At 46.4% G+C, this 18892-nt stretch overlaps 1 protein-coding gene across 1 annotated transcript; it reads left to right on the plus strand.

Annotated features, from left to right (window-relative positions):
• The first annotated feature begins 3381 nt into the window (after nucleotides 1-3381).
• LOC123181001 (protein NRT1/ PTR FAMILY 5.2) lies at nucleotides 3382-7162 on the plus strand. The gene is made up of 4 exons (XM_044593208.1): nucleotides 3382-3622; nucleotides 5194-5411; nucleotides 5515-6086; nucleotides 6189-7162. The coding sequence occupies exons 1-4, from the start codon at nucleotides 3490-3492 to the stop codon at nucleotides 7093-7095; spliced, it is 1830 nt and encodes a 609-aa protein (XP_044449143.1). The 5' UTR covers nucleotides 3382-3489; the 3' UTR covers nucleotides 7096-7162.
• The last annotated feature ends 11730 nt before the right edge of the window (nucleotides 7163-18892 follow it).

Below are 18892 nucleotides of genomic sequence, written 5' to 3' on the forward strand. Positions count from 1 at the left end.
TTTTTCCGGATATAAGCTTCCTTGCGCCCGAAGTAGAGATCCAACCGACGTACGAGGTGAGCACAACCCACTTGGGCGCGCATGGCCCCTGGGGCGCGCCCTAGTGTCTTGTGGGCATTGTGGGCCCCATTTGCGTTGATTCCAAGTCCCAAAAATCACATATATTTAAATCTTCGTAAATTTTTACCGCGTTTGGACTTCGTTTGATATGGATTTTCTGCGAAACAAAAAACATGCAAAAAATAGGAACTAGCAATGGGCACTGGATCAATAGGTTAGTACAATAAATCATATAAAATGTTTGCCAAAAGTATGTGAAAGTTGTATAATATTGACATGAAACAATAAAAAATTATAGATACGACGGAGACGTATCAATTACCTCCCAGATGTCTCATATCTTTTGGGGAACATGTGGGGACATACATAAATATCGTTTGGAGAATTGGGGGCTTGTGTCCCAGAAAAAAAACTTTGTCGGCCTGGTAATTCCAAACTTGAGAGAATTCAATATGTCCTTATTGGCCTCTTGGGCTAAGAGATATTTTGCTAGAGGTGTGAAAAGTTGGTTATCCCTTTTGGATTATAAGTACCATACAAATAAACCTAACATACTTTAGTCCAGAATGAACATCGGGTCTCCTTTTTGGAAATGTGTGAATTGGGACATGAATGGTACCAGACCCTTTGACAAGTGGGTGCTTGATGATGGTAAACATATTAGCTTTAGCATGATGTTTGGGCAGGTGATATGTATTTAAAAACTAAAATTTGGGATGTGTTTGAGATCTGTTAACAACAATATTATACTATTGCCCAGATGTGGGAAGGTTAAGTTCTTAAACTGACATTTAGAAGATGTGTGGATTCTAACTTTTTGGGTAGGTGGCATGATCTCCTAAATGTCTTTTCTTTTTTTAACCCTAATGATTTGGCTAATAGGTCTATCTAGAATCTTGAAGCTTCGAGGGTTTATTCCACATGATCTTTTCATAACAAAATTAATTTGGGGAAGTTTCTACTCCCATTTGGGACAACTCCTGAAAATTATTGTTGCTCATAGGTATCTAGCTTTTGTTTGGTTAGCAGTTAATTATAAAATATTGACGAGAGATAACTTGAAGAAAAGAAACATGTGGAGGACTTGACATCCCTTTTTGTAATGAGCTGGAGACTGTTGACCACTTATTCTTTGATTGTGTTGTTGCAAAAACCTTATGGGAGGTTGTTGCTGGTACTTTCAAGTTTAATTCTCCTGAAAATATAAGTGAATTGTGTGCCTTGTGGTGCCGAAACAATAAAAAAACTGTTGTTGGTATGGCCTGTATTGCTTCCGTGTGAAGGTTATGGACAATGCATAATGATATATGTTTTTGAGAGGGCAATATGGAAGGACATCCGGATTCTCCTAGGAAGTACAAGTGCTTTGCTTCATCAATGGAAGATTCTTTGCAAGGATACACTATCTTTCTTAATGAAAGAACGTCTAGTGCTTCTGGACCATCGAAGAGGAGAGACTATGCACCGTCTGGAGATGAGTGGAGGCGTGGACGGGGTGACCAAGCAGCGAGGCTTTTTCCCAAGAGCTCATTCCTGCTGGAGCTATGATTTGTAAATGGATAGTCTTGCTATTTGTTTTCCTTGCACACTTTATTGGATCCGTCGATCCCCCTTTGTTTGGTCTAAAACTATTTGTCTCATTTCACAAAAAAAAAATCAGGCTTAGCTACTTTAGCTTAGCCTGATCGTTGTGAATATATTTTGTTGTCTTTCTTTTTTGCGAAAATGATTTAGATCTATTATCAAAGTTCATCGGAAGTACAAAGCATCTCAAACATAGTAAAAGTTACATCGAGATTCGAAGACCAACAAACAACCACTATCGTCTCAGAACAAGCCGTCGATGTGCCATTGTCGCCGCTCAACTACCGGAGCCGGCTTGACCTTGTCGATGACAGCTGGGATGTCTTCCTACACGTGCCCATAATGATCAGTGGATTGGGGCCGCATTCATCATCGTTAAACCCTTGAATATATCTGAAGCACCTGACAACAAATCTCGCCACACAGCGAGGAACCCTAACCTCACCGCCCCTAAGGAGACGGCAGGAATCTACGCCGTAGCTCCGTCGACTATGTCCAAATGGACGAAATCGAGGAGGATCGAACCCCAGAAGACAAACTTGAAGTAGAAGTGCCGCCATCTGCCCGAGCGCTGCACCTGTGAGGACTAAAAACCCTAACCTAAACTACCAGTGGGGCAAAGGCACCGAAATTCTCCTCCCTGCCACCGGCTGCCAGAGCGGCAAGTAGAGGAGAGGCGAATCTACAGGTTCGCCGACGAATCTTGGAGGGAAGAGTTTGCGCAAGCCGTCAAGGGTTAGGGAGAAATCTAGCTAGGGTTTCTAGCTCAGTTTTTATCTTGTCTTGCTGCCTTGTTTTAATAAAAGTGGGGTGGGAAACCCTTATTGTTCAAAAAAAAGTGTTCATACTTTTTTTGAGGTAATGGGCCGCTTCAATGATATAACGAATAGTTCATTACACACAATGGAATGAATCACATTCGGTCCATCATTAATCCAAACAGCACAAGCATCACGCACGACCGACTTAGAAGAGCATGAGCAGCTCCATTACATAGACAACAAACATGGAAAAAGGAAACTGAGAGAAACTTTGAGGCCAAACTCTTGATGTCAGAAACAACGGCTCCTTCCCCGAGCGACCCAGCATAGGAGAATTAACTTTGGACACCAGAGATGAGCAATCTGAAGCGACCATCACCTGTGAAAACCTTCTTCGGCGGCAAACGGCGAGGCATAACGCATAGCAGTGGCCTTCGCCAACTCAAGTTCAGGTACTCTGTCAAAGGAACGTCTGTTGGCGGCCACACACTCCCTGTGATGGTCACGAATCACGACCCCCGCATCCATTTACCCAGTGTCGAAAAGGAAAGCAGCGTCAACATTTATCAACACCAACCCTTCCGGCGGTGTAGTTCATACTCTTTTGGAAACTTCAATGAGGTGGGAACGCAACTAGTATTTTGCAGCAAGTGAATCGTCTAGGGTGCAATGGTAAATGCGCATAATTGCAAGCCCACCAACTCTGATTAACTTAGCCACCTATCCAAGTGTGGAGGCAGCAAGCCGTCCAAGATTTTCTCAAAAGAACATATAAAACAAGTCGTCCAAAAAATATGTTAAGTACGCAATCAGGCAGTACTGGCGCCCTTGGGAGTCCACCAAATGGCGTGCTTTCTTTTTAGTTTCTGGTTGCGATGTCCAAAAAACCGCTGTCCAGACATTTTGGCACTCCCCGCAGTCCAACCCGCCACTTGCCAAGTCGCTGCCCGCGAAGACCGGGCTTATAAATGGGCAAGTACAGGAGCTCACGCAGGCGCCTGGAGGAACTAGCAGCGCCCTCTGCAGTCTGCACACCCATCTTCCTCCCCTCTCCCTAGCTACCATACACACACAGGGAGCGTCCATGGCGGGGACGACCCGGCTGGAGGCCGGCGGCAGCGACGGCGAGTACACGCAGGACGGCACCACAGACCTCCACGGCAACCCCATCCTCCGCTCAAAGCGAGGAGGCTGGAGAGCCTGCGCCTTCGTCGTAGGTAACTACTCTACTTTACCACTCACCAAATCATCTGCTCCACCTCTCGGCGCTTCTCCGGCTTGCTTCAGCTGCTTCTCTCTGTCTCCGGCCTCGTAGCCATGGGCTCTCCTCCACAGGTGTCTGCTTCTTTCTTTTCTTCTTTTGTTGAAACTAAAAACAAAATAACGATCTTATTAGGCCCCATAGGCTCACGTTCATTGTTTATTTATTTTGTTGCGATGGAGGCTCATGTTAGTTACTCCTAGTTGTTGAACAATACAGTAGGGTACGTACGATCGAGTTTATTTTTCTCTGCTGGTCACATGCATAGATATGGCATGGTCAACGGGATCATGAAATGGTTTGGTTCATGTTAGGATCGGATTGGCGATCTTTTCTGACGACCTGGAACCTGCCATCCTGCTTTATATTCAGACAAGAAACGATCCCCGTATCACATGAACTGCGTTAAGGATTTCTCAAAATAAAAGAGTTAAAAATACGTGGCATGCCGTGTGCACTCGTCAGAGATGCCGAAAAGAATAAGCGGCGGCAGAGATACATGAACTCGGAGCCATCCATCCCTCGGTTTTGAGTGTCCGTGTCCTGCTTCCCCGGTGTGGCACTATCCCACCCACGCGCTCTGTGGACATACGGCCGTCTGCAGTACTTGCGTGAATTGACCAGCAAGACAAACCCAATCACAATAAATTTGCTCGAGATAGATGGCTATAGACCGGCGGCTGTTACAAAACGAAGGAGGCAATGAAAGAGCACCGTGCATAAACTACTACTCGTAGAGTCCTAGGATGCTGCGATACAAGCTACTTTAGGATATTAGCAGTATTTGTTTGGTTCATGATTTCTTTTTGAGTTGTTTAGTTCTATGGACTTACATGCAACATTTTCTTAGCTCGCTTTGGAAAATCTTAGATATTGTATATTTACATATTACTCCCTCCGTTTCATAATATAAGAACGTTGCCGGCTTGTCTGCTGCGAGTGGAACATAGGTTTTGGAATTAACCGTCTATACATCTAACCAACGGTCACGAACCCACTTGTGATTTTCTCAGACGACGAATGAGTCCAGCCGATCTGTACGCGCTATATTTAATTGCTCATGGTAAGAATGATAAGCTCAATTCCAAAAAAGAAGAAGGAAAAAGAATGATAAGCTCGCACCTCGCAGCCTACTCTCTGCTGCTTCCAGTTCATATCAGCCAAAACTGGCCGGATGATTACAAGTGTTGTGGTCCCTTTCAGAGGTTATTTAACATTTGAGAGCAGCCCATTTTCTTTTCTTTTGTTCCTGAAGCTGGTTCACACCATGAGCTATTTTTTGAGGGGCAAGGCAGGTGCACTGCCGGTTTTCAGTACTAAGAGGGAAAATGATAGAAACCGAGTGGAACTTCGTATGGAAGATTTTTTTTTCTTTCATCAACACCAAAAAGACGCGATGATGTTTTCTTGTGCGATGGTTACGGTTTGGTGACAAACGCCGGCCTCACTGGTGAAAAGAAAGAAAGTGCATGCATACCAATAATAAAGTTGTGCTTGGTTTTAATTTTGCAATGTGCGGCGGTGCAGTGTACGAGGTGTTCGAGCGGATGGCCTACTACGGCATCTCGTCCAACCTGGTGCTGTACCTGACGACGGAGCTGCACCAGGGCACGGTGCTCTCGGCCAACAACGTCACCAACTGGGTCGGCACAATCTGGATGACGCCCGTCATCGGCGCCTACATCGCCGACGCCCACCTCGGCCGCTACCGCACCTTCATGGTCGCCTCCATCATATACCTCCTCGTAAGTCCTCGCCGTCCTTCTTTCTTCATGCCGCTTTGTCCCCTACGCGCCGCCCTTCTGCTCTTCCGGTGGGTTGGTCTCACCTCCGCTAATGATCGCACAGGGAATGATCCTGCTGACCATGGCCGTGTCGCTGCCGTCGCTGAAGCCGGCGAAATGCGGCCTCGGCACTGCTGACCCCAACTGCGACCACAAGGCCACGAGCGTGCAGCTGGGCGTCTTCTTCCTGGCCCTGTACATCCTCGCCGTCGGCACGGGCGGCACCAAGCCCAACATCTCCACCATCGGCGCCGACCAGTTCGACGAGCACGAGCCGCGGGAGCGCAAGCAGAAGCTCTCCTTCTTCAACTGGTGGATGTTCAGCATCTTCTTCGGGACGCTCTTCGCCAACACCGTCCTCGTCTACATCCAGGACAAGATCGGCTGGACCGTCGGCTACGCGCTCCCCACCGTCGGCCTCGCCGTCTCCATCGCCGTGTTCAGCGCCGGGACGCCCTTCTACCGCCACAAGCCGACCTCCGAGAGCTCCTTCGCCAAGATGGCCGGCGTCATCGTCGCTGCCGTCCGCAAGTGCCGCGTCCCCGCGCCCGTGGACCCGCGCGACCTGCACGAGCTCGATCCCAACCAGTACGAGAAAAAGAAGACGTCCCCGCTGCCGCACACGCCCAATTTCAGGTGCCCATACATCTAGCTCAAGTTCTCAACTACGTCGGATGTTAATGTACTAAAGTAGTCTCATTAGTTAACTGCTCTTCGTTTCCATTGCTGGGGGTGCAGGGTGCTGAGCAAAGCGGCTGTGAAGATGGAGGGGAGCAGGAGCGCGTCACGGTGGTCGTTGAGCACGGTGACCCAGGTGGAGGAGACGAAGCAGATGCTCAAGATGCTGCCGGTGCTACTCATCACGTTCGTTCCGAGCGCGATGCTGGCGCAGATCAACACGCTGTTCGTGAAGCAGGGCACGACGCTGGAGCGGCGCCTCCACCACTTCGAGATCCCGCCGGCCAGCCTGCAGGGGTTCGTGACCATCTCCATGCTCGTCTCCGTGGTGCTCTACGACCGCCTCTTCGTGCCCTTCATGCGGCGGCTGACCAAGAACCCGCGCGGCATCTCGCTGCTCCAGCGCATGGGCGTCGGGCTCGTCTTCCACATCGTGATCATGGTGATCGCGTCGCTGACGGAGCGGCACCGGCTGCGCGTGGCGATGGAGAACGGCATATTCGAGAGCAAGGGCACGACGGTCCCGCTCTCCATCTTCGTGCTGCTCCCGCAGTTCGTGCTCATGGGCGTGGCCGACGCCTTCCTGGAGGTCGCCAAGATCGAGTTCTTCTACGACCAGGCGCCCGAGGGCATGAAGAGCCTCGGCACCTCCTACTCCATGACCAGCCTCGGCATCGGCAACTTCCTCAGCAGCTTCCTGCTGTCGACGGTGTCGCGCGTCACGCGCCGGCACGGGCAGGGAGGGTGGATCCAGAACAACCTCAACGCCTCCCGGCTGGACCACTACTACGCCTTCTTCGCGGTCCTCAACTGCGCCAACCTCTTTGTCTTCTTCGCCGTGTGCCGGATGTACGTGTACAACGCCGAGGTCACCCACGTCGTTGATGGTGGCGGCGGGGAGAAACAGAGGCCGGAAGTGGCGATGCAGCCGCCTGCTGCCGTAGGCGCGGTAGAAGTTCATCCTTGATGTTCCCTCCAAAACCCTCATCAATCGAATTCAAAGTATTGTGAAATAGTGTACCATATTATGGAAACAAAAACCACAATAGCTATAGAATGGAAAAATAGGAATAATAACAAGAAAAGAAAAAGGACAAACGCAAAATTGGTAAACACCAACTTAAAAACCCAATAAGATGAAAATTAGAGTCCAGATGGAAAATGACCGCGCTTGTTAATTATTATTATTATGACGCCCATGCGTATGCATATACACTTATCTTTATCAATGCACGCACACACTATTCCTATGAGCACCTTCGAGAGACTGGTCATGTCAAGATTGACGAATTCGCCACAGACATCTTCGTAGTCGACGGTAACGTCTTCTCCCACTAAACGCACATGAAAGGAAGGCCTGAAATAAATCTAGAAAAATGTGAGCACCAGTATCAAGTCTAGGACTTGAACCTTGGTGGGCTGAGGATATCATTGTCCTCCTAACCATAGAACCACAGGTTTGTTCGCCATTACGCTTTTATTTAAGTGAAAAGAACTTTCAACTGCGGATGTCACTAGTAACATGATCGCAAATGATATTGGCGGGGTGTGTGCGGTGACCTTATAGCAAAGGTCATTGCACACCATAAAAGTGACATGACAATGTGATATGGGCAAGCCTCTTGGGTGGCCCGATCCTCATGAATTGAAGGTGGATTTGAGAAAAAACATGATTAAAACAAGAGGAAACACTAGGGGAAAGACTCAAATCAACACACACTGTTGGGCAACGTAGCATGCAATTTCAAGAAAATTCCTAAACTCATGCAAGATCTATCTAGGAGATGCATAGAGTCAATAATCTAGTTCACATCACCATGTGATTTAACACCAATAGTTCACATCTTTATGTGATTAACACCCATAGTTCACATCACCATGTGACCAACACTCAAAGGGTTTAGTAGAGTCAATAATCTAGTCCATATCGCTATGTGATTAACACCCAAACAGTACTAAGGTGTGATCATGTTTTGCTTGTGAGAGAAGTTTAGTCAACGGGTCTGCCACATTCAGATCCGTATGTATTTTACAAATTTCTATGTCTACAATGCTCTGCATGGAGCTACTCTAGCTAATTTCTCCTACGTTCAATGCGTATCTAGATTGAAACTTAGAGTCATCTACATCAGTAACTTACATCGACGTAACTTTTTACGACGAACTCTTTATCACCTCCATAACCAAGAAACATTTCCTTAGTCCTCTTTAAGGTAATTAAGGATAATTTTGACCGTTGTACAGTGATCTAGTCCTGGATCTGTATTGTACCCCACTCATGGCAAGGCACACAACATGGCATACTTTATAGAACCTATGGCTGAGGCATAGGGAATGACTTTCATTCTCTCTATATATTTTGTCGTGGTCAGGTTTTGAGTCTTTACTCAACTTCATACCTTACAATACAGGCAAGAACTCCTTCTTTGACTGATCCATTTTGAACTCCTTCAAAATCTTGTCAAGGTATGTACTCATTGAAAGTCTTATCAAGCGTCTTGATCTACTCTATAGATCTTGATACCCAATATGTAAGCAGCTTCACCGAGGTATTTCATTAAAAAATTCTTATTCAAATATCCTTTTATGCTATCCAAAAATTCTACATCATTTCCAATCAACAATATGTCATCCACATATCATATCAGAAATGCTACAGAGCCCCCACTCACTTTCTTGTAAATACATGCTTCACCGTAAGTCTATATAAAATCATATGCTTTGATCACCTCATCAAAGCATATATTCCAACTCCGAGATGCTTGCACCAGTCCATAGATAGATCGCTGGAGCTTGCACACATTGTTAGCACCTCTAGGATTGACAAAACCTTCTGGTTGCATCATATACAACTCTTCTTTGAGATATCCATTAAGGAATGCAGTTTTGACATCCATTTGCCAGATTTCATAAAATGCGACAATTGCTAACATGATTCGGACAGACTTAAACATTGCTACGGGTGAGAAAGTCTCATCGTAGTCAACCCCTTGAACTTGTCAAAAAACCTTTTTGCAACAAGTGGAGCTTTGTAGATAGTAACATTACTGTCAACGTCAGTCTTCTCCTTGAAGATCCATTTATTCTCTATGACTTGCCGATCATCGGGCAAGTCCACCAAAGTCCACACTTTGTTCTCATACATGGATCCTATCTCAGATTTCATGGCCTCAAGCCATCTGTCAGAATCTGGGCTCATCATTGCTTCTTCATGGTTCGTAGGTTCGTCATGGTCTAGTAACATGACTTCCAGGACAGGATTACCGTACCACTCTGGTGCGGAACGTGCTTTGTTCGACCTACGAGTTCTAGTAGTAACTTGATCCGAAGTTTCATGATAATCATCATTAGCTTCCTCTCTTGTTGGTGTAGGCATCACGGGAACGGATTTCTCTGATGTGCTACTTTCCAAATTGAGAGAAGGTACAATTGAAGGAAATAATAAAGTTATTATTTATTTCCTTATATCATGATAAATGTTTATTATTCATGCTAGAATTGTATTAACCAGAAACATAATACTTGTGTGAATACATAGACAAACAGAGTGTCACTAGTATGCCTCTACTTGACTAGCTCGTTGATCAAAGATGGTTATGTTTCCTAGCCATTGACATGAGTTGTCATTTGATTAACGGGATCACATCATTAGGAGAATGATGTGATTGACCTGACCCATTCCGTTAGCTTAGCACTCGATCGTTTAGTATGTTGCTATTGCTTTCTTCATGACTTATACATGTTCCTATGACTATGAGATTATGCAACTCCCGTTTACCAGAGGAACACTTTGTGTGCTACCAAACATCACAACGTAACTGGGTGATTATAAAGGTGCTCTACAGGTGTCTCCGAAGGTACTTGTTGGGTTGGCGTATTTCGAGATTAGGATTTGTCACTCCGATTGTCGGAGAGGTATCTCTGGGCCCTCTCGGTAATGCACATCACTTAAGCCTTGCAAGCATTGCAACTAATGAGTTTGTTGCGAGATGATGTATTACGGAACGAGTAAAGAGACTTGCCGGTAATGAGATTGAACTAGGTATTGAGATACCGACGATCGAATCTCGGGCAAGTAAAATACCGATGACAAAGGGAACAACGTATGTTGTTATGCGGTCTGGCCGATAAAGATCTTCGTAGAATATGTGGGAGCCAATATGAGCATCCAGGTTACGCTATTAGTTATTGACCGGAAACATGTCTCGGTCATGTCTACATAGTTCTCGAACCCGTAGGGTCCGCACGCTTAACGTTTCGATGACAATTATATTATGAGTTTATATGTTTTGATGTACCGAAGGTTGCTCGGAGTCCCGGATGTGATCACAGACATGACGAGGAGTCTCGAAATGGTCGAGACATAAAGATTGATATATTGGAAGCCTATGTTTGGATATCGGAAGTGTTCCGGGTGAAATCGGGATTTTACCGGAGTACCGGGAGGTTACCGGAACCCCCCGGCAACATAATGGGCCTTAGTGGGCCTAAGTGGAAGAGAGGAGAGGCGGCTAGGGCTGGGCCGCGCGCCCCTCCCCCCTAGTCCGAATAGGACAAGGAGAAGGGGGCGGAGCCCCCCTTCCTTCTTCCCCCTCTCCTCTTTCCCCCCTCTCAAGTCCTAATCCAACTAGGAAAAGGGGGGAGTCCTACTCCCGGTGGGAGTAGGACTCCTCCTGGCGCGCCCCAAGGCTGGCCGCACCTCCCCCCTTTGATCCTTTATATACGGGGGCAGGGGGGCACCCCATAGACACAACAATAGATCAATGATCTCTTAGCCGTGTGCGGTGCCCCCTCCACCATATTACACCTCGATAATATCGTAGCAGTGCTTAGGCGAAGCCCTGCGTCGGTAGAACATCATCACCGTCACCACGCCGTCGTGCTGACGAAACTCTCCCTCAACACTCGGCTGGATTGGAGTTGGAGGGACGTCATCGAGCTGAACGTGTGCTGAGCTCGGAGGTGCCGTACGTTCGGTACTTGATCGGTCGGATCGTGAAGACGTAGGACTACATCAACCGCGCTGTGTTAACGCTTCCGCTTTCGGTCTACGAGGGTACGTGGACAACACTCTCCCCTCTCGTTTCTATGCATCACCATGATCTTGCGTGTGCGTAGGAAATTTTTTGAAATTACTATGTTCCCCAACAGTGGCATCCGAGCCTGGTTTTATGCGTAGATGTCATATGCACGAGTAGAACACAAGTGAGTTGTGGGCGATATAAGTCATACTGCTTACCAGCATGTCATACTTTGGTTCGGCGGCATTGTTGGATGAAGCGGCCCGGACCGACATTACGCGTACGCTTACGCGAGACTGGTTCTTCCGACGTGCTTTGCACAGAGGTGGCTGGCGGGTGTCAGTTTCTCCAACTTTAGTTGAACCGAGTGTGGCTACGCCCGGTCCTTGCGAAGGTTAAAACAGCACCAACTTGACAAACTATCGTTGTGGTTTTGATGCGTAGGTAAGAACGGTTCTTGCTAAGCCCGTAGCAGCCACGTAAAACTTGCAACAACAAAGTAGAGGACGTTTAACTTGTTTTTGCAGGGCATGTTGTGATGTGATATGGTCAAGACATGATGCTAAATTTTATTGTATGAGATGATCTGTTTTGTAACCGAGTTATCGGCAACTAGTAGGAGCCATATGGTTGTCACTTTATTGTATGCAATGCAATCGCCCTGTAATGCTTTACTTTATCACTAAGCGGTAGCGATAGTCGTAGAAGCATAAGATTGGCGAGACGACAACGATACTACGATGGAGATCAAGGTGTCGCGCCGGTGATGATGATGATCATGACGGTGCTTCGGAGATGGAGATCACAAGCACAAGATGATGATGGCCATATCATATCACTTATATTGATTGCATGTGATGTTTATCTTTTTATGCATCTTATCTTGCTTTGATTGACGGTAGCATTATAAGATGATCCCTCACTAAATTATCAAAGTATAAGTGTTCTCCCTGAGTATGCACCGTTGCGAAAGTTCTTCGTGCTGAGACACCACGTGATGATCGGGTGTGATAGGCTCTACGTTCAAATACAATGGGTGCAAAACAGTTGCACACGCGGAATACTCAGGTTAAACTTGACGAGCCTAGCATATAACAGATATGGCCTCGGAACACGGAGACCGAAAGGTCGAGCGTGAATCATATAGTAGATATGATCAACATAGTGATGTTCACCGTTGAAACTACTCCATCTCACGTGATGATCGGACATGGTTTAGTTGATATGGATCACGTGATCACTTAGAGGATTAGAGGGATGTCTATCTAAGTGGGAGTTCTTAAGTAATATGATTAATTGAACTTGAATTTATCATGAAATTAGTACCTGCTAGTATCTTGCTTGTCTATGTTAATTGTAGATAGATGGCCCATGCTGTTGTTCCGTTGAATTTTAATGCGTTCCTTGAGAAAGCAAAGTTGAAAGATGATGGTAGCAATTACACGGACTGGGTCCGTAACTTGAGGATTATCCTCATTGCTGCACAGAAGAATTACGTCCTGGAAGCACCGCTGGGTGCCAGGCCTGCTGCAGGAGCAACACCAGATGTTATGAACGTCTGGCAGAGCAAAGCTGATGACTACTCGATAGTTCAGTGTGCCATGCTTTACGGCTTAGAATCGGGTCTTCAACGACATTTTGAACGTCATGGAGCATATGAGATGTTCCAGGAGTTGAAGTTAATATTTCAAGCAAATGCCCGGATTGAGAGATATGAAGTCTCCAATAAGTTCTACAGCTGCAAGATGGAAGAGAATAGTTCTGTCAGTGAGCATATACTCACAATGTGTGGCTATAACAATCACTTGATTCAACTGGGAGTTAATCTTCCGGATGATAGCGTCATTGACAGAATTCTTCAATCACTGCCACCAAGCTACAAGAGCTTCGTGATGAACTATAACATGCAAGGGATGGATAAGACGATTCCCGAGCTCTTCGCAATGCTAAAGGCTGCGGAGGTAGAAACCAAAAAGGAGCATCAACTGTTGATGGTCAATAAGACCACTAGTTTCAAGAAAAAGGGCAAAGGGAAGAAGAAGGGGAACTTCAAGAAGAACAGCAAGCAAGTTGCTGTTCAGGAGAAGAAACCCAAGTTTGGACCTAAGCCTGAGACTGAGTGCTTCTACTGCAAGCAGACTCGTCACTGGAAGCGGAACTGCCCCAAGTATTTGGCGGATAAGAAGGATGGCAAGGTGAACAAAGGTATATGTGATATACATGTGTTGGGGAACGTAGCAGAAATTCAAAATTTTCTACGCATCACCAAGATCAATCTATGGAGTAATCTAGCAACGAGGGGAAGGGGAGTGCATCTACATACCATTGTAGATCGCTAAGCGGAAGTGTTGCAAGAACGCGGATGAAGGAGTCATACTCGTAGCGATTCAGATCGCGGTTGATTCCGATCTAAGCGCCGAACCACGGCGCCTCCGCGTTCAACACACGTGCAGCCCGGTGACGTCTCCCACGCCTTGATCCAGCAAGGAGAGAGGGAGAGGTTGGGGAAGACTCTGTCCAGCAGCAGCACAACGGCGTGGTGGTGATGGAGGAGCGTGGCAATCCTACAGGGCTTTGCCAAGCACCGCGGGAGAGGAGGAGGACATGGAAGAGGGGGAGGGCTGCGCTAGAACTTGTTGGTGTTGCTGCCCTCCCACCCCCCACATATATATAGGGGCAAGGGAGAGGGGGGCCGGCCCCCTCAGATCCAATCTGAGGAGGGGGCGGCGGCCAGGGGGGTTGCCTTGCCCCCCAAGGCAAGGGGGGCGCCTCCCCTTAGGGTTCCCCAAACCCCCAGGCGCATGGGCCCTGGGAGGGAAGGCGCCCAGCCCACTAAGGGGCTGGTCCCTCTCCACATACAGCCCATAGGGCCCTCCGGGGCTGGTGGCCCCTCCCGGTGGACCCCCGGAACCCTCCGGTGGTCCCGGTACATTACCGGTGACGCCCGAAACTCTTCCGGTGGCCAAAACGGGACTTCCCATATATAAATCTTTACCTCCGGACCATTCCGGAACTCCTCGTGACGTCCGGGATCTCATCCGGGACTCCGAACAACATTCGGTAACCACGTATATCTATTCCCTACAACCCTAGCGTCATCGAACCTTAAGTGTGTAGACCCTACGGGTTCGGGAACCATGCAGACATGACCGAGACGTTCTTCGGCCAATAACCAACAGCGGGATCTGGATACCCATGTTGGCTCCCACATGTTCCACGATGATCTCATCGGATGAACCACGATGTCGGGGATTCAATCAATCCCGTATACAATTCCCTTTGTCAATCGGTATGTTACTTGCCTGAGATTCGATCATCGGTATCCCGATACCTTGTTCAATCTCGTTACCGGCAAGTCTCTTTACTCGTTCCGTAACACATCATCCCGTGATCAACTCCTTGGTCACATTGTGCACATTATGATGATGTTCTACCGAGTGGGCCCAGAGATACCTCTCCGTTTACACGGAGTGACAAATCCCAGTCTCGATTCGTGCCAACCCAACAGACACTTTCGGAGATACCTGTAGTGCACCTTTATAGCCACCCAGTTACGTTGTGACGTTTGGTACACCCAAAGCATTCCTACGGTATCCGGGAGTTGCACAATCTCATGGTCTAAGGAAATGATACTTGACATTAGAAAAGCTCTTAGCAAACGAACTACACGATCTTGTGCTAGGCTTAGGATTGGGTCTTGTCCATCACATCATTCTCCTAATGATGTGATCCCGTTATCAACGACATCCAATGTCCATGGTCAGGAAACCGTAACCATCTATTGATCAACGAGCTAGTCAACTAGAGGCTTACTAGGGACATGGTGTTGTCTATGTATCCACACATGTATCTGAGTTTCCTATCAATACAATTCTAGCATGGATAATAAACGATTATCATGAACAAGGAAATATAATAATAACCAATTTATTATTGCCTCTAGGGCATATTTCCAACAGTCTCCCACTTGCACTAGAGCCAATAATCTAGTTCACATCACCATGTGATTAACACTCACAGGTCACATCACCATGTGACCAACATCCAAAGAGTTTACTAGAGTCGACAATCTAGTTCACATCACTATGTGATTAACACTCAATGAGTTTTGGTTTGATCATGTTATGCTTGTGAGAGAGGTTATTAGTCAACGGGTCTGAACCTTTCAGATCCGTGTGTGCTTTACGAATATGTATGTCATCTTGTGGATGCTACCACGCGCTACTTGGAGCCATTTCAAATAATTGCTCTACTATACGAATCCGGTTTACTACTCAGAGTCACCCGGATTAGTGTCAAAGTTCGCATCGACGTACCCTTTACGACGAACTCCTTTTCACCTCCATAATCGAGAAAATTCCTTAGTCCACTAGATACTAAGGATAAGTTCGACCGCTGTCATGTGATCCATTCCCGGATCACTATTGTACCCCTTGACCAACTCATGTCAAGGCACACTTCATGTGCGGCACACAGCATAGCATACTGTAGAGCCTATGTCTAAAGCATAGGGGACGACCTTCGTCCTTTCTCTCTCTTCTGCTGTGGTCAGGTCTTGAGTCTTACTCAATACTCACACCTTGTAACTCAGGTAAGAACTCCTTCTTTGACTGATCTATTTTGAACTCTTTCAAAATCATGTCAAGGTGTGCATTCTTTGAAAGTATCATCAGGCGTCTTGATCTATCTCTATAGATCTTGATGCCCAATATGTAAGCAGCTTTATCCAGGTCTTCCTTTGAAAAACTCCTTTCAAACAACCCTTTATGCTTTCCAGAAATTCTACATCATTTCGGATCAACAATATGTCATTCACATATACTTATCAGAAATGTTGTAGCGCTCCCACTCACTTTATTGTAAATACAAGTTTCTAACAAACTTTGTATAAACCCAAAAACTTTGATCACTCCATCAAAGCATATATTCTGACTCCGAGATGCTTGCTCTAGTCCATGGAAGGATCGCTGGAGCTAGCATACCTTTTAGCATCCTTAGGATCGACAAAACCTTTCTGATTGTATCACATACAACCTTTCCTTACGAAAACTGGTAAGGAAACTTGTTTTGACATCCATCTGCCAGATTTCATAAATGCAGCTAATGCTAACATGATTCCGACGGACTTAAGCATCGCTACGGATGAGAAAATCTCATCGTAGTCAACTCCTTGAACTTGTGAAAATACTCTTTGCCACAAGTCGAGCTTCATAGACGGTAACATTACCGTCCACGTCCGTCTTCTTCTTAAAGATCCATTTATCTCAATGGCTTGCCGATCATTGGGCAAGTTCACCAAAGTCCATGCTTTGTTCTGATACATGGATCCTATCTCGGATTTCATGGCTTCTAACCATTTGTCGGAATATGGGCCCACCATCGCTTCTCCATAGCTCGTAGGTTCATTGTTGTCTAGCAACATGACTTCCAAGACAGGATCACGTACCACTCTGAAGTAGTACGCATCCTTATCGACCTACGAGGTTTGGTAGTGACTTGATCCGAAGTTTCATGATCACTATCATAAGCTTCCACTTCAATTGGTGTAGGTGCCACAGGAACAACTTCCTGTGCCCTGCTACACACTAGTTGAAGTGACGGTTCAATAACCTTATCAAGTCTCCACCATCCTCCCACTCAATTCTTTCGAGAGAAACTTTTCCTCGAGAAAGGACTCGTTTCTAGAAGCAATTACTTTTGCTTCCAGATCTGAAATAGGAGGTATACCCAATTGTTTTGGGTATTCTATGAAGATGCATTTATCCGCTTTGGGTTCGAGCTTATCAGCCTGAAACTTTTTCACATAAGCATCGCAGCCCCAAACTTTTAAGAAACGACAACTTAGGTTACTCTAAACGGTGTCGTCTCAACGGAATTGCGTGGTGCCCCTTTTAAAGTGAATGCGGTTGTCTCTAATGCCTAACCCATAAATGATAGTGGTAATTCGATAAGAGACATCATGGTATGCACCATATCCAATAGGGTGCAGTTATGATGTTCGGACACACCATCACACTGTGGTGTTCCAGGCGGTATTAATTGTGAAACACTTTCCACAATGTCTTAATTGTGTGCCAAACTCGTAACTCAGATATCTCTATGATCATATCATGGACATTTTATCCTCTTGTCACGACGATCTTCAACTTCACTCTGAAATTACTTGAACCTTTCAATAATTCAGACTTGTGTTTCATCAAGTAAATATTCTCAGCATCTACTCAAATCATCTGTGAAGTAAGAACATATCGATATCCACTGCGTGCCTCAGCACTCATTGGACTGCACACATCAAATGTATTACTTCCAACAAGTTGCTCTCTTGTTCCATCTTACTGAAAACAAGGCCTTTCAGTCATCTTGCCCATGTGGTATGATGTGCATGTCTCAAGTGATTCAAAAACAAGTGAGTCCAAACAATCCATCTGCATGGAGTTTCTTCATGCATATATACCAACAGACATGGTTCGCATGTCTCAATCTTTTCAAAAACGAGTGAGTCCAAAGATCCATCTACATGGAGCTTCTTCATGCGTTCTATACCAATATGACTCAAATGGCAGTGCCACAAGTATGTGGTACTATCATTACTATTTTATATCTTTTGGCACGAACATGTGTATCACTGCGATCGAGATTCATTTTAGGTGCAAGACCATTGAAGGTATTATTCAAATAAATAGAGTAACCATTATTCTCCTTAAATGAACAACCGTATTGCGATAAACATAATCCAATCATGTTTATGCTCAACGCAAACACCAAATAACAATTATTTAGGTTTAACACCAAGGCAAGGGGGCGCCTCCCCTTAGGGTTCCCCCAAACCCCCAGGCGCATGGGCCCTGGGAGGGAAGGCGCCCAGCCCACTAAGGGGCTGGTCCCTCTCCACATACAGCCCATAGGGCCCTCCGGGGCTGGTGGCCCCTCCCGGTGGACCCCCGGAACCCTCCGGTGGCCCCGGTACATTACCGGTGACGCCCGAAACTCTTCCGGTGGCCAAAACGGGACTTCCCATATATAAATCTTTACCTCCGGACCATTCCGGAACTCCTCGTGACGTCCGGGATCTCATCCGGGACTCCGAACAACATTCGGTAACCACGTATATCTATTCCCTATAACCCTAGTGTCATCGAACCTTAAGTGTGTAGACCCTATGGGTTCGGGAACCATGCAGACATGACCGAGACGTTCTTCGGCCAATAACCAACAGCGGGATCTGGATACCCATGTTGGCTCCCACATGTTCCACGATGATCTCATCGGATGAACCACGATGTCGGGGATTCAATCAATCCCGTATACAATTCCCTTTGTCAATCGGTATGTTACTTGCCTGAGATTCGATCGTCGGTATCCCGATACCTTGTTCAATCTCGTTACCGGCAAGTCTCTTTACTCGTTCCATAACACATCATCCCGTGATCAACTCCTTGGTCACATTGTGCACATTATGATGATGTTCTACCGAGTGGGCCCAGAGATACCTCTCCGTTTACACGGAGTGACAAATCCCAGTCTCGATTCGTGCCAACCCAACAGACACTTTCGGAGATACCTGTAGTGCACCTTTATAGCCACCCAGTTACGTTGTGACGTTTGGTACACCCAAAGCATTCCTACGGTATCCGGGAGTTGCACAATCTCATGGTCTAAGGAAATGATACTTGACATTAGAAAAGCTCTTAGCAAACGAACTACACGATCTTGTGCTAGGCTTAGGATTGGGTCTTGTCCATC

This window comes from Triticum aestivum, chromosome 1D, assembly GCF_018294505.1.
Source record: "Triticum aestivum cultivar Chinese Spring chromosome 1D, IWGSC CS RefSeq v2.1, whole genome shotgun sequence".
NCBI lineage: Eukaryota > Viridiplantae > Streptophyta > Magnoliopsida > Poales > Poaceae > Triticum > Triticum aestivum.

Bases quoted from the DNA above. Each gene is read 5' to 3' on its own strand.
- LOC123181001 (XM_044593208.1), top strand. From the start codon at position 3,490: ATGGCGGGGACGACCCGGCTGGAGGCCGGCGGCAGCGACGGCGAGTAC. The intron at 5,412-5,514 runs GTAAGTCCTCGC...ATGATCGCACAG, and splicing joins CCTCCATCATATACCTCCTC to GGAATGATCCTGCTGACCAT. The intron at 6,087-6,188 runs GTGCCCATACAT...CTGGGGGTGCAG, and splicing joins CCGCACACGCCCAATTTCAG to GGTGCTGAGCAAAGCGGCTG.